Here is a 14,957-nt window from a genome sequence, read left to right on the forward strand (position 1 = left end):
CCAAAAATTGTTTTGAATCTCCAAAAATATTTTTTGAATGACTGAAAAAATCACCGAAAAAGCTTTTTAAAAAATAAATAATAATAAAAAAAAAAAAATTAAAAAAAGCTGACATTTTTTAAAGTATGGAACAGCTAACTTCAAAATAAAAGCTTTCCCAATGCTTTCATTTTTAAGTTGGTTTTCGCAGCATGTGGCCACATGCTCCGGTAATCGTTGCAGTTGACTCTGAGTAGTCTCGGCTAACGACGAATACCTTTGATGGTGACAGACTTCTGGTGCTCATTTGACAACCACAACCATTTTTTTTTTAATGTGTACCCCCATATATAATTTTATAGTTTGTAGTATACAATATTATCAGTATTAATTTGGAGAAGCAGGAAGTTATTAGTATTGGTGAAAAAAGTTATTGCGCATCCCTAGTTTGTGCTGTATTTATGATAGGGTGGGTGTTTAGTTTTAAGGTTCATTTTATTCATTGAGAAGTTGCACTTAGTCTCACTCAACAATTCTTTTAAAAATCCTGAGCACATTCAAGAAAAAAAAAAAAAGTTTGGTTTTGGTCAAAATTTTGGCCAGTATGATTGTACTTCAGGCAGGATTACTAATAGTTTAAAAAAAAAAAAAAAAAAAACATTCTCACAATAACTGATCACTGAACATGTCACAGACCAGCATGCAGAAGAATGTATATGAATAAAGTCATTCTAATAAGTTCTACAACATTCAAGTTGCTGATATGAATATGTTCACTGTCTTTTTACTATCACTTTTACCCAGATTAGTGCTATACTAGACTTACCAGAAACACACACAATATGTTTATATGGGTCTTTGCATCATCAGCTCACATTCATTCTTGTAGACTTTCGGCACGCTTTAAATAGGAGATGCAGTGCAGTCATTGTGTTCCCCAGCCCTCTATTAAGGCTGCAAGAAGACCCTTTGCGAGTAATACATTTCATGGATCAATCATGTGCCTGAGAAGAGCTCACCTGCTAACATGTGGTTGTTGGGAGAACATGTATTCAGTATCTCCAGTCCAAAAGTAATACTTTGTTTAAATTTTACGTTCACACACCAAGCAGCTGAAATGTCATTTTTTCGATGGTTTCTGTTTGAGGCTTAAAGATCTCATGGAGCCAAAAACTCGCCTCCCCAGGTCCCTCAGGGATCGAGAACGTTGGAGCGGCAGTCTGGGTGGTGGAGATGGAGAATAAGAGGGAGAGGAAAGAGGAGAAAGTGAGTGACAGCTGCTCTCGTAGCTCTGAGAACAGGAGAGGTTGAAGAGGCTTGCGGTGGATGAAAGGTGCTTGTCGTCCTTTGCGCTCAGCAGTCTGTCACCCTCGTCCCTGCCCGCACTCCTGGCACTTTGCCCCACATCGAACGAGGAAACCCAATGTGACTGTCTTGTGGGCTCATCTTGGTTGCAAGGCACCAGCAAGCCCTGAGACTCGCTCCTGAACAAAGCCCTCCTGGACATCCGGACACTTGAGCTCCGCTTCTCTCTCCCCTCCTTTCCTCTGTTCTTTGAGAAAATTGGTGAGCTTTCTACCTTTGGCCACTTGTCATAGGCGCCAGACGCCATGTTCACCCTTCTCTGGTCCCCTCTACAACTTCCGCCTATATTCCTCGTCCACCCGTAGCCATACTCCGCCTTATCAATCTCCTCCCTCTCGCTCGGAGGGTTCTTTCCCCAGAGGCGCCCCTCAAAGGCTCTGCTAAGTTTGTTGGAGGTCTTGCTCCGTGATCGTGTCTCCTCATCCTCATGCCAAGCAGAGCCATAGTCCTCCCTCTTCGTATAGCTGCTCACAGTCGCTGCCCTGATCAGCTTGTGAGACGCATGCTTGCCTCTGTAGAGCCCGTCCCCCTCCACCCTATTCCATCCCCCGCTGTGCCGGAGGGACCCGCTCCTTGGATGGAGGCCACTATACTCCACAGGTGATGTGCTGGTGGCAGCGCGGGGCAGTGAACACTGAAAAGGGGCATCTCTTCGGAAAACCGAAAGCGGGGTCGCTCCCATCGGAGAGGGTTGGAGAGGACGTGGAGGAGAGTGGGCTCTTTGCGTCGGGCGGGAGGTTGGAGACGAGGCTGTGGAGGAGGGCAGGTCTGACAAGGAAGGGATCTGTTGGTATTTAGTGTGTGAGGAGTAGACTGGAGAAGGCGCATGGATGGACTGGTAAGGGTGGATCGGGCTGTTGGTGTGTGAGAGGGGAGGGGTGAGACTGGACTGGGACTGCGGAGAATGGGTGACGCTGAGAGACAGCTGCATTGGTCTCTGAGGGTTCAGGTCTTTCAGTCTTATGTAGTCATGCGGGTGCTCTTTGTGGGCTGTCAGGAGAGCTTTATGTTGCTTCAACTCAATCGCTGCTTCCGCCTGGAAGCAGTCAATGTCCAATTCTACCCCTTGCTCCATCAGCCCGACCACAACAGCCCTCGATAAGCCAGAGAGACGAGAGATTTCCCCCACCATGGGGGAGTCCTCAATTAGCTTGGGACTGGAGCTGGACTCCCGTATCAAGCTGCTGCGTTGGGATACGGCAGCTGATCCAAAACTGTTGCCAAACACTGAGGTCCCAACCTCTGGTGGCGGTCCAGTACTCCAGTCCAAGGAGCGAGAGAAAGCTCCTGATCCAAATCCAGAAGAGGCTGCAGGACCCGTAGCGACCTCCAGGGAACTGCGGTGGTTCAGGGAAGTCGGACATGTAGAAATCCGGGGCCGCGTTCGAAGCGCTGGGCCAGGTGTTGACGAGGGTTGTGTTGACACTGAAGCATCTCCCAGATTGACATTTTGGGGGTTTTCAACAATTCCCTTGTTGGAGTTTAAACCAGGAGCGAGGTTCAAGTTCAGATTGAGATGCAAGTTGATGCTCAAATCCTCTCCAGTCGCAGAGGGAAGGCTCCCCAGATTGATCGAGTTCCTGGTGGCTTTTTTCCCAGTCGCACTGAGACTCACTCTAGCGGAGTTACCCAGTAGTGATTTACACGGTGTTACACTGCCCCCCGGCAGTGTGGAAGGTGTACTGCGGCTTTCAAAGGCAGACAGAGACTGGGTGGAACCATGACTTTTACCAGGTGTGCTAAGGCCTCGTTGTGTGACCGGACAATGTGCAAGATCGGGGATCGAGAGGTTTATCCGATGGTAGTACTGATGAGCTAGCCGGGAGATGTACTGCTCCAGCTTGGTCAAAGATGCTGGGTTCGTGGTATTCTGACATCGGAGAGGGAGACTTACACCGCCGACGGTTTCTGTCGGCTCATCCACTTGGTTTCCGTCAGGATCTGGAGAAGGAGATCGCGCCTGCGTCTGAGAGGTAAAAAGGGGACTCTGGAGGGCAACGGCGTGCAGTGGACTGGGATACGGGTACACCTCTTTTGTCCTACGGGATATGAGGTCTTCGCAGTAGCATGGGTCCAACTGGGGTTGTTGTGCATGGGAGGAGACAGAGGACGGGGAGACGCGGTCAAGCTTTAAAAGCGAAGAAATCAATGAGTGGTTGAGGCCTGGGCAGAGGTCAGAAAGAAAGCCAAGACCAGACCCTTCTGGATCACTTGAGACTGTAGAACAAAAAGAACATTTTAGTGCAACTCAACTCTATTTCATTTTCCACTATAATCTGCATCTCACCTGACATTAACTGCTCCTGGGTTGGCTCAGAATCCTTGCCTTGATCATGCAGTCCTGGTTGTTGCACCACACAGTCTGACCACAAGGTGTCAGTGTTGCTCACTGATCCAGGGACCTGTTCCCAAAGCTTTAAGGGTCGATTCACCTGTACCAGTCCTCCCTGGGCAGCATCACTGGACACTGAGTAGCACGAGTCTGACAGAGAGCTCCCACTCACTGAATAGAAACCTTCAAAGAAAAACATCAAGTATGTGCATGTGCGATATGTAGCATAATAAGATAAAGTTGGTGATGGGGAGTTAATACGGTCATAAATGACTACTGTAGGTATTCAACGTAAACAAGCAACATATTTAGTTTGGATCCACCAAACGTGACACCTCAGAATTAAAACAAGGTCAGTGCAGGTGTAAAACTATCTTTTAAACGTAGACCTTTTGAGGCAGTGCAAGAGTTGTGAATAACTGCAACTTGTGAGAGGAATGCGTTTGCCAGGAAAGGTTGAAACGTTGAGTGAGTCAGTGCGAAGTCACACAAAGTGCAAGTAAACAAAAGTAGAAAAAAAAAAAAAGACCGGTTAATGTTTAGGAAGACGTCTTACACAAGACTTTCACACACTTCTGTTTGGACTCTTTTTTTTTACCTGAGCTCGGTCTCGAATCACTATCCGGGTGGACGGCACCACTGGGGTCGGGCGTGGGCGGTGACAGCAGGTCAGACGGGGCGTCCCACGACAGAGTGGACCAGCGGGAGTTACTCCCCCCACCCAGTGAAGAATGTAGCGTCCCGTCGCCAGGGTTAGTGCAGGAGTTGTCTGGGTTACTCTGACTTAACAGGCCCATTGTGTCAGAGGGGGAGGGAGCCTGAAATCAAAACAGTGCAAAACAGGTGTTGGCTGAGTGATCACGTGAATGAACGAAAGACGGATGACATCATTTTCACTGTTTGCCCTGATGACGTCACTCCTTGAACGCACATTTCGCAAACGAGGCTCCATCCCCGTACAACAATCACTCCATGTCAGCAAAGTGCTTCCATTTCCTAGATTAGCAAGGGCATGGAGTAACCCCCCGACAACCATCACCCCCCTCCAATTATCCTCCAAATCCCCCCTTCCCACCCCACGAGCACTGCAACCAGTCTGCATGAGGCAAGAGAAAGCCTGTGAGCCCAACTGATCAAGAAAACAATACAGGTAGTGACTCACTGCTGTGATGACAGGGTACGGGTGGGGGGGGGGGGGGGGGGGGGGGGGGGGGGGGGGGGGGATTGAGGAGATAATGGCAGAAGACAGATGACGTAACAAAGGCCGAGGAGCAGAAGGGGGATGAAGAGGAGGATAAAAAGATCTGGGTATGAAGAAGAGCTTCAGATTCTAGCTGCTGTCCGTCTCCACCTGTCACCTTGGAGATCGGGAAAGAAGTGGGGGAAAAAAAAAAAGACTGGAGTGACTCATTGAGTGATTAAAGGGAGGGGGCCAAGCGGTTGCTGGGGCAAGGGAGAAGGGCATCTCGGATGACCTCACCACCACCCGTTACCACCACGCTCACTCTCCTCTAACTCCCCTTGACAAATAATCCGCTCCCATAATATCCTCTCAGCCTGCTGCCCCCGACCATGCGCAGCGCTTTAAACTCCTCTCGCTTCTCCTCCCACACATGAAGCAGTGAGAGTCGAACGCAAACTGCACTTTTCGCTCTAATTTCTATTTCAAGATTCCGCACACGTGTCCATTGCATGCATAAATCTGGGTCCGTCTTCTCCATCCTCAATGCGCATGATGGTATATAATGTTGCACACGGGCGCAGTCTGTGCATGATCGAATCATAGGAGAGTAAGTGTGGGTGGTGGATGGGGGGGGGCTGTTGTGAGCAATGTAATCTGATATTCTTTCATGTGAGCACCGGAACAATGAGAAACAACACACATCAGTAGACGGCATGCAGCCGAACAGTGTAGGACGTGTTTTGTCGAGCACTATTTATTGTTCATGCATTATAAAATTTTTGAATGTTCAACATAGCGCCCACGTCGTGCCTCTGCAAAACATTCAGTCAGGTGGAAGACTTTTGTGTGTGTTTCAGCTCCTGAGGCAACAAGCAGAGACAAAGCCCGTCTCAATCCGCAAGTCGGACTAATGGATCCATGTAAGGTGATGCTTCCCAACACTAAACCTCGTTTTCAAGAGTGTGCACAAACACACACACGGCACGGCAGTGCATCCATCTTTCTCTGACGTGCTCCTTGAAATTAAATGGAAGATAAATCATGCCATTTTCCACACTAAAAACATTTCCTCTTTAGTAAAAGGTGTTATTTTCCGACAACTGCATTTTACGCCAATGTGACATTGTACATTTTCTGAACACGTTTGATTTGGTTCAAGCGAGTTTATGATAGTAGATCTGAGTTTTATGCATGAATGAGATAAATATTTATTTCAAATGGAATGTTTCTTTGCTTCTCCATTTGACCCCGTACGGCCTTAGTCCGTGCTTGCAAAATGCGGATTTGCTCACTTTTTAGCATTAGTAAGCGGAAAAGGGAATCACATTTCAAGCAACATGATGAAAACTATAGAACAAGACAAGCACTATCATGAGTTAAAATCCTTGACTTCTAAAGTTCTTATAATCATTTGCCACAACTCTACACAGTAAATTCTATAGAGTAAATTTTAACTCTAAACAGAGTAAAATTTACCCTTGGAAGACAGCAGAGTAAATTTTATTCAAAGTATTTTTACTGTGTACGAGAGAATTGGCATATCACCTGACAAAAGGATTTTTTTTTAGCACATTTTATTAGTTTATTAAAAAAAAAAAAAAAGTTACCGTACACAAGGGTTGAGAAACGAACTCTCGACCTTTAGCTTGAGAGACTGCCACTCTACCACCTGAGCTATGCCACGCCTACTGTTTACTAACATCCAAAAGGTGGTACGAAGATTCCAGCTGAAACGAGATATATATGAAATATGAACGAGTTGAACACAACAGTAGGAGCGGCATGGCTCAGGGAGTAGATTGGCTTTCTCCCAACCTGAAGTTGTGGGTTTGTTCTCAACCCTTGACTTTAATATTATTATTATTATTATTATTATTATTATTATTATTAGGGGTGTTTAAAAAAAAATCGATTCAGCAATATATCGCGATACTACATCGCGCAATTCTCGAATCGATTCAATAGGTGGCTGAATCGATTTTTAAACTTCCATTTTTAATGGAAAAATATTCAACAAAACGTCTTACTTCGGGTTAGGGTTCACACCTGAAGCATAGAAGAATGTTATATTAATGGAACGTTAAGCCTTAATATTTTATTTCAGAGCTGTTAAAACATGAAACAGATTACAACCTGTATAAGACTGAAGTTTCAGATAAATAAATAATACATTTTCATACAAATCTTAGACTGTACTAGTTTACTGATTAGTATTTTCTAAATTTTAATAAAAAAAAATCGCAACAATCGACTTATAAATTCGTATCGGGATTAATCGGTATCGAATCGAATCTTGACCTGTGAATCGTGATACGAATCGAATCGTCAGATACTAGGAAATTCACACCCCTAATTATTATTATTATTATTATTATTATCAATAATAAACTAGTATGCACTTGGAAAATTTCTCAGTGTGAAATCTTTAGTTTTTTTTTTGTTTTTTGTTTTTTAATGGGATAGGCAAATTCTCTGGTACACACTAAAAGTACTTTGAGTAAAATTTACTCTGAATATTTTACTCCCGAATGGAAATTTCAGTCTTTTTAGAAACCTAATGGACTCTGTTTAGATTACAATTTACTGGACAGAATTTACTGTGTAGGTACACATAATTTAATCTGATCCAATACGTAGGCATCTCTTAAAACGTTAATACGTGAAAGGCAACCATTTTAAAGTGTTAATTTTGGTGGGTGCATAGGGATAGACCGATTATCGGCTGGGCCGATTATCGGCACCGATATTCAGCATTTTGAGAAATATCGGCATCGGCCATTTTGAAGAATCATATGGCCGATAAAAGATCAATTTTTTTTTAAGTGTTAACTTCAGGGAACTAATTTAAATGTAAATTTAAAAAAAGAAGTTTTTATTTTCATTTTTGTCGACCCTGGGAACTCTCTGCACCTTCTGTTTTTGATTGAAATTAAAACTAAGATAAGTAAAAATTTAATACTTTGGATATTTTGATAGACTTTTATTTTGTGTAGAAAATAATTCTTTGTTTTTATTTAACTTTTGAAAGCATGCTACTGCACCTGGGAGATCCCAGAACTTGTCTATTGACTAAGATTTTGAATAAAAAAAAAATAAAAAAAACTTACAAATATTTTACTAACCCTAAAAGTTGCTCAATAAACGTATGCTTAAAAATAAATAAATAAATAAATAAATAAAAAGATAAGAGCTGGAGTTTGTATTTTTTCCAAATTTTGATGTCCCTTTTTAGTGAAATTCGGCTCCAAATATCGGTTATCGGCATCCTTCACTACTAATAATTAGTATCGGTATCGGGCCCGAAAAAACCTTATCGGTCTATCTCTAGTGCATATCTGCCTCACAGACCTGAGATTACGGATTAGAATCTTCCCTTAGTGCAGACTTGGTTCTTCCTGTGCTTACATTTTCTTGCATGGACTCCGGGCTCCGGCTTCCTCCCACATTCCAAAAATATGCACGCTGGTAGACAGAATTGTCTATGGGAGTGTGAATGGTTGATAGTCTACGCTCCAGAATGCGCCCTGCAGTTGGCTGGCGACCAGTCCAGGGTGCACGCAGACTCTCGCCTACAGTCAACTGGGATAGCCAGATGAGCTCATATGAGGAAAGCGCAAGGGCTGAACAAATGACCAAATTGACATCAAGATCATAATTTACATTACTCTTGAAATCTGATGGAGAGTTAGATATGTGGAAGTCGGAACCAAATGCCATGAAACTGAAGTCATGTTACTAATAATATTGAAGACCTTTCTCGACATAACAGTCAAAATCTTAGAGGTAAAAGGACTTGTGTCATAAAGGCTATTTCATTTATCATTTTATAGAATCTTGTCTTTGTATGACAGGACAAAGCACAAAGTATAACCACTTAGAATATGACCAAGCTGAGTCTTATTTTCTTCGGTGAAGCAAAAATTGTTTGTAAGCGACAAACTCTAATGAAGTTGCCAGTGCATTTGCAAAAACAACTTGTTATATAATTCCAAAGCAGTGAGTCATACGGTCGAATGTGTTCGCGCAAGAACCCACGAGTAGAGAGATCGTTAAATTGTACGTCGTTCCATCTACACGCGTCGACATGTTGGACCTCATTACTGTTTACGTGGGCGGCGCCGACTTGCCGGGGCCAAGCTACCTTCTGAGGTGAGAATGAATAATGCCGCCTTGTCCTCTCGGCGGGGCATTGCAGTACCGAATGCTTGGATGGGACGACCGAGGAGATGTTAGCGGGCGGGCGGTGTGGAAGGCAGCACTTCCACCATGATGCCCTCATGGAAGTCATTTGTATGTTCGCCTTTATGCTTGTTTTATCAACATTTTAAACGTTTCTTTTTTGTAACAGTTGTAATTAGGCCGTACTTTGTATGCCCGCTAATGAGGATCCACAAAAGTGTCAAAACATTCTTGCTAGTATGAATTTTCACTTCCCTTGACTTTTTAGTGACCACACCCCTCAATCTGCTATGCCTGCTACTTCCTTTTTCAACGGAGCCACATACATTGATAAATTCACTGGGGAAAATGTAGTTCATGTTCACAAATAATGTACAATATCACTGCAGGCTACAGCTCCGGGCGGGAACATTCTGTCCTTCTGGATTGTATGTCAAACCACATTCTCCAATGAGAGAATAAATTTGTGCATAGGCCACAATATTAGGTGGCCATATACTCAGATAATAAGCAGGGATATAACGACATCCAAACATCACGATACGATATTATCACGATATGAAGGTCATGATACGATAATTATCACGATATAGTGGGGACTTTGGCGATACTTAAAAAAGATCACAATATTGTAAAAAAAAAAGAGAGCTCATACTAAAAAAAAACAATATTGTGCTTTTGTACATAACAGCAATGCATATAAACCACCTTACAATCTCTAATAACAATATTGAGGCACTTACTTGGTAATGCAAGCACACATTGATCGCTTCACAAGCAAATTAGGTTCCCCTTCATCTGACAATTAGCATAGATTTTAAGCATAGAAGGCCAAAACATCCCTAATGAAAATTGAATAGCACTAATAAACTAGCCACTAGAGGGTGCTAGAACTGCACAAATGGAAATCAACCTGACTTTTTTTTAACAAATGTTTTCCATTTAAATATTGTGAATATGACGACGACGATATTCTGGCAGTTTTAATATCGTGACATCCCTAATAATAAGTAAAATATAAAAGTAACTGCGCGTTTGACCAATCAGGAAAAAGAGATTATGAATCCTGTGAAGAAAATGAAATTGTTGAAGTAGCAAAATTCCCATAGACAAAACGGACTAAATAGAAAAAGATCACTGCAGTGATATTTGTACAATTACTGCAAATGTGGGCAGTACAATATCGAATGTGTATACTACACATGTAAGAAACTGCTCAAATGTATATTGTCCCTTGGAAAATTATACAGATATACAGTGTATAATATCTAAATTGACACGTCAGGCAAGAGTTAGCTTTTTTCGACAACCATAATATCGTGAAACCCGAGTGTCTTGTTTATGAATCAGGTGGTGCAGGTGTACCTAATGAAGTGTCTGATATGCCAAAGTGACCTTTACATCTGATGGAGCAGCTCCAAATGGTCGCACTGGGGGGTGGGGGGGAGCTGCGCCAGCCTAGTGCTGATCGACACTAGCCATCGAAGAGGGTCGAACCCCCGTTTCAATCCACTGGGAATGCGACATGCGTAGTGCATACTTGGCGATCCGTGCTACTGACCTGTTGCCCGCGGGTTGTCGCAGCGTTCCGCCCGGCATCCTGCGCTTCGCTCCCGTCCGACGTCCCCTGCTCGGTCGAGTCGCTTCGATCCCCGCGAGCCGCGTCCACCATCTCGAGGTGTTTGCACCGGAGCAGTTCCAGCTCCAGGACCCCGGCCAGCGTGGCCTTGAGGCGCTCCCCGATGCGGACGCGCTCGGTGCCCGACCAGAGCGAGTTGACACAGCCGCGGCGGCCGGCGGCCATCGTCGTTCTCGCCGCTTGGCCAAGTCGGCGAGCAAAGGGCGACGAATGCTACGGCGACGGTCCTCCTATCCGGCAACGCATGCGGTCGAGGGATTGCATTGCAACATAACAGCCGGTTAATTCAACGCAGTATTAACGTACATTTACCCCAATAGTGGAACATTTCAGCGAGTAGATCCACGAGTGACCTCCCGTTGCCACTTTATTTGTGCGGATAACGAGCGGGAGTCGCCATGGTGCCAAGCAGGCTGCGGTACTTCCAAATGAGACAATGCAACACACGCGCAACGTGGGAAGCAGCGGCGAAGGGGGCGGGGTCAAAGGGCCGTAGCCGCGCTGCTATTGGCTGGCAAGTTTTTTTCGAAAAGACGCCATGAGAAAGAAGGAAATAACGACGCGTTCAACTTGGTACGGACAGGTTTGCTAGTTCATAAAAAAGTCGCATTCCTGGCGAGTTCCCATAGAGATAGTGTGTCTTAACAAGTGACTCTTCACGGGGGTCTGTTTTATGTTGTCCGGGTGCTTTGTGTCTTTAAGTGACGTTTCTAGCGGACTCTTTTTTTGATGTGACATGCGTGGACTGTTATTGTGAACATTTCCACACAAAGTCCCAAGCTCCAAAATCTGTTTTCTTTTATATAGAGAAAAATACATTTTGAATTAAATTGTATTACAGGACTGTCTTTTGTGGCCTCCGTCCTAGCTTTTTAAAACATGTTGAATACGTCAAATTTTAAATGAGTAAAATAAAACAATACAGTTGCTCACTTACAACATTAAATATATTGTATTTTTAATGTATTCAAGTTGTGTGTGGTTTTTTTCATTTTGACGTCAACATCTTTAATGCTTTTGATTGTTTGATTAATAACGATAAAGTCGAGTTCTCAATTCCTTTCTGGTGTAGCATCCTTTGACCAGTAGATGGCGAACTTCTCCATCACATTGGAGTTGTCTGTGTCTGTCTGTGACCATCTCAAAGCTGACTGTTGTAAAGTGACAAGTGGCTACAATTAACTAAATGTGTATATTCTAAGTCAAATTTATTTGAAAAAAAGTCACATTAATAGCAAACACCTGCAAGGCCTTTGTGACAGATTTGATTATATTATTACTGTCTGTCACATTTTAAATATAAGGATCGTTTGGAATTGTTTTCTTCGTTTGTCTGAAGATGCTGTCTTGCACTCCCTAAGTTCTCTGGTGCCCCCAAGTGGAACGAATGCCAGCAGTGCTCAATAGCCTACTGTTTAATTTTTTTTTTCTTCAAATAACCAATCCCAATTTGCATTTAACTCATTCAGTGCCATTGACGGCTATACACGTCAAGGATCCATTTTTACTGGGCTGGCAGTGAATGAGTTAAAATAAGAGGAGGATGAGCAAGTGTGCAGTAGATCAAAAAATGTTCAAGATGTGCTCATAAATGTAGAAAGAATTGTCACACAACAGGTGTTCTTAAAAAAAATGTTGAAAAAGCCTTTTTGATTAGGTGATTAATCGAAATTCTAAGATGTGATTAACTCTTTCAGTGCCATTGACGGCTATACACGTCAAAGATCCATTTTTACTGGGCTGGCAGTGAATGAGTTAACAAATAGATTTTTGTAAAATTACTGTGTTTTGGCTACCACACGACAACATGGTGACAGAGTGGTTAGCACATCTGCCTCGTGCGGTTCTGGGTTCGAGGGGAAGCTCCTGCTACTACTATTGACAGACTGCACTTCCCATGTTATGTAAACAGCGGCTATCAGACTGAGGTCAAACTGTCAATCTGGGACAATCAAATAATAAATAGGTCACCAGGAGTTCTGTCATGAGTGGCATGACCTCATTTGCATACTTTTTCCTGCCCTTTGTGTCCCCCTCCTGACACCCCACATGACTGCGAGAATGCTAAGTCAGGTAACCAGGACGTGTGAAGCCACTACCGAGGACCACACTATTATTTTTTTGCGGGTTGAGGGGGGCAGACTCCTCCCCACTCGCTCGCCTATAAATCCCTCCCGGCGCCCGCCTCTCGTCGGGGTTTGCAAACTTCCACCGGAGGGGACGTCAACGTCAGTCACGGGCCACCGACCGCCGCAATAGCTCCAGCAGGTCCCGGCAAACCACCCCAAGCAAGCAACCAAGATGGCGCCCTTTGAGAAATCCATGGAGATGATGATGCCCTTTAAACAGAGGAAGTGCTTGGGTGAGTGATGGAAAATGGATATACAGTTTGTGCATTGATTTGTGTATATTCTTGTGGAAATGTTCTTTAGTTTATTTCCTTTTGACCGTTTGTTAGTTTTAATTCATTTTTAGAGCAGGTTTATTATTTTTTGACATGCTTAATTTTAGTTATTAGTTTTAGTTTGTGTTATATGGCATATTTATGGAGTGCAGCATTTAAAAAAAAAAAGATAAAACAAAGGATATTTTCATTATAGCTGCTTTCAGTTTGTTTTTTTTAAACGCTCTTTATTTAATGTTCACAAAACAATTTTTCAATTTTTGTTATAGTGATTTCATTTTTGTTAACCATAATAATCAGGACTATTTTTCAAGGTAGTCAGAACAGAAATAATGTGTTTTTCAAGTAATTTGAATCCTAATAGCGACTGATTTATTTTTTTCCCTCCAACAACCAATGTCTTTTCTGCCTAGAAACAAGAAAAGACGAAGTGTGCAGCATCCGCTCCAAATTCCCCAACAAACTGCCGGTGAGTTTCTTCTCTTTTGTCTCAACTTGTCCTTAAGCTGATGACGTTTTTGTCCTCTAGGTTATTGTGGAACGTTACATCCGTGAAAAAACTCTCCCCCTACTGGACAAAACAAAGTTTCTGGTTCCCTTTGAGCTCACCTTGGGTCAGTTCCTCTGCCTGCTCAGGTAAAATGATCTCCCCTCAAGTTTCAGTTTCCTCCCCCTCGTTTGCGCGTCTCATTCTCTCCGTCCTCTCAGGAATAAGATCGACCTGGAATCGACCCAGGCGCTCTTCCTGCTGGTGGCCGAGAAAAGCATGTCCTGCATGTCCTCCAGCATGGGGGAGGTCTACTCCCACTACAGAGATCCCGACGGTTTCCTCTACATCACCTACGCCTCGCAAGAAATGTTCGGAGCGCCCCCGCCGGCGATGAGGCCGCCGTGCTGAAACTCCAGAGCAACTCTGGAGGTCCATTTTGCTGACTTTTGAAACATGCCTTGGATGAGAGCTGATTCAGGCGGCGTACCGTCTGTCAACTGATTTCAAACAGGAAAAAAAGGCAAGAAATAAAATTCACCCTTGAGTATTGTGATCCAAGAACAAATGATCATGAGTTGGGGCTGACATTTTGCGGGAGAAGTGCAATGCAGACAAAGGGAGGCGCTGCTGGTTGGCACTGGAGCCTCCACGGCGCTCAAACAGGCTGCTCATCACTCCCTCGTAGCACTTATTCCTCCTCCCTCGCATCACTTCTTAACTTCCTCCACAATGTGAATTTGTGTCCCAGACTTTTTGACGATTGAGGCACTGTGACATGTTTCAGTATTCAAAAAGAAATAAACGTCCTTTTAATACATTGACGTGGTGTGATGTTTTTCAGTGGTACCTCCAGATATGTTTGTGTAAAGGTTAAATGGAGTTCAAGACAAATAGTAAAGAAAATGTGAATTGTAACTGGTTGCCAGGTAGATTTTGGCAAGAGCATAGTAACTCCAAAATAAATGCTGTGGGGTCTATTTGTGATCTTGACTGGTGGCCAGCCAATTGCAATGTACATTACAGTTTATATAAAAAGTCTACACACCCCTATTCAAATGCTTGGTATCTGTGATTAATTAAAAAGAGGAAAACAAGTAATGATTTCAAAACTTTTCACCATTAAAAATGGCTTAATTCAAATTTTTTTGGACATAGGACATTTGGAAAGGAAATAAAAATTAAATAAAATTAAAGTATGTGTTTGCAAAAGTGTGCACACCCCCTAAAACTACATTGTGGCTGTGTTCAGAAATAACCAATCATATTCAAACTCATTCTGCCGCAGTAAGAGCCTCTGATTAACCCTAAATAAATAGCTTTTTTTTTTTTGGCCTTTGTTCAAGTCCTGACTACTATTTTGAGCCGTTTACAGTAGATGGCCAAAAA

General features: G+C 43.4%; 2 protein-coding genes across 3 annotated transcripts; one reads left to right on the forward strand and one right to left on the reverse strand.

Moving 5' to 3' along the window:
• Nucleotides 1-455: 455 nt before the first annotated feature.
• Nucleotides 456-11,139, reverse strand: LOC144025913 (uncharacterized). 2 transcript variants are annotated; one of them, XM_077532313.1, is made up of 4 exons: nt 10,600-11,139; nt 4,275-4,494; nt 3,632-3,859; nt 456-3,561 (listed from the first exon to the last, which is right to left on the reverse strand). In XM_077532313.1, exons 1-4 carry the CDS (start codon nt 10,840-10,842, stop codon nt 1,100-1,102), a joined length of 3,153 nt encoding a protein of 1,050 aa, XP_077388439.1. In that variant the 5' UTR covers nt 10,843-11,139; the 3' UTR covers nt 456-1,099. The 2 variants fall into 2 exon arrangements, with proteins under 2 accessions (XP_077388439.1, XP_077388440.1); XM_077532314.1 differs by lacking the exon at nt 10,600-11,139 and adding an exon at nt 8,265-8,359.
• map1lc3cl (microtubule-associated protein 1 light chain 3 gamma, like) lies at nt 10,252-14,388 on the forward strand. Its single transcript, XM_077532315.1, has 4 exons — nt 10,252-13,039; nt 13,495-13,550; nt 13,611-13,717; nt 13,790-14,388. The coding sequence occupies exons 1-4, from the start codon at nt 12,979-12,981 to the stop codon at nt 13,977-13,979; spliced, it is 414 nt and encodes a 137-aa protein (XP_077388441.1). The 5' UTR covers nt 10,252-12,978; the 3' UTR covers nt 13,980-14,388.
• Nucleotides 14,389-14,957: the final 569 nt, after the last annotated feature.

This window comes from Festucalex cinctus, chromosome 9, assembly GCF_051991245.1.
Source record: "Festucalex cinctus isolate MCC-2025b chromosome 9, RoL_Fcin_1.0, whole genome shotgun sequence".
NCBI lineage: Eukaryota > Metazoa > Chordata > Actinopteri > Syngnathiformes > Syngnathidae > Festucalex > Festucalex cinctus.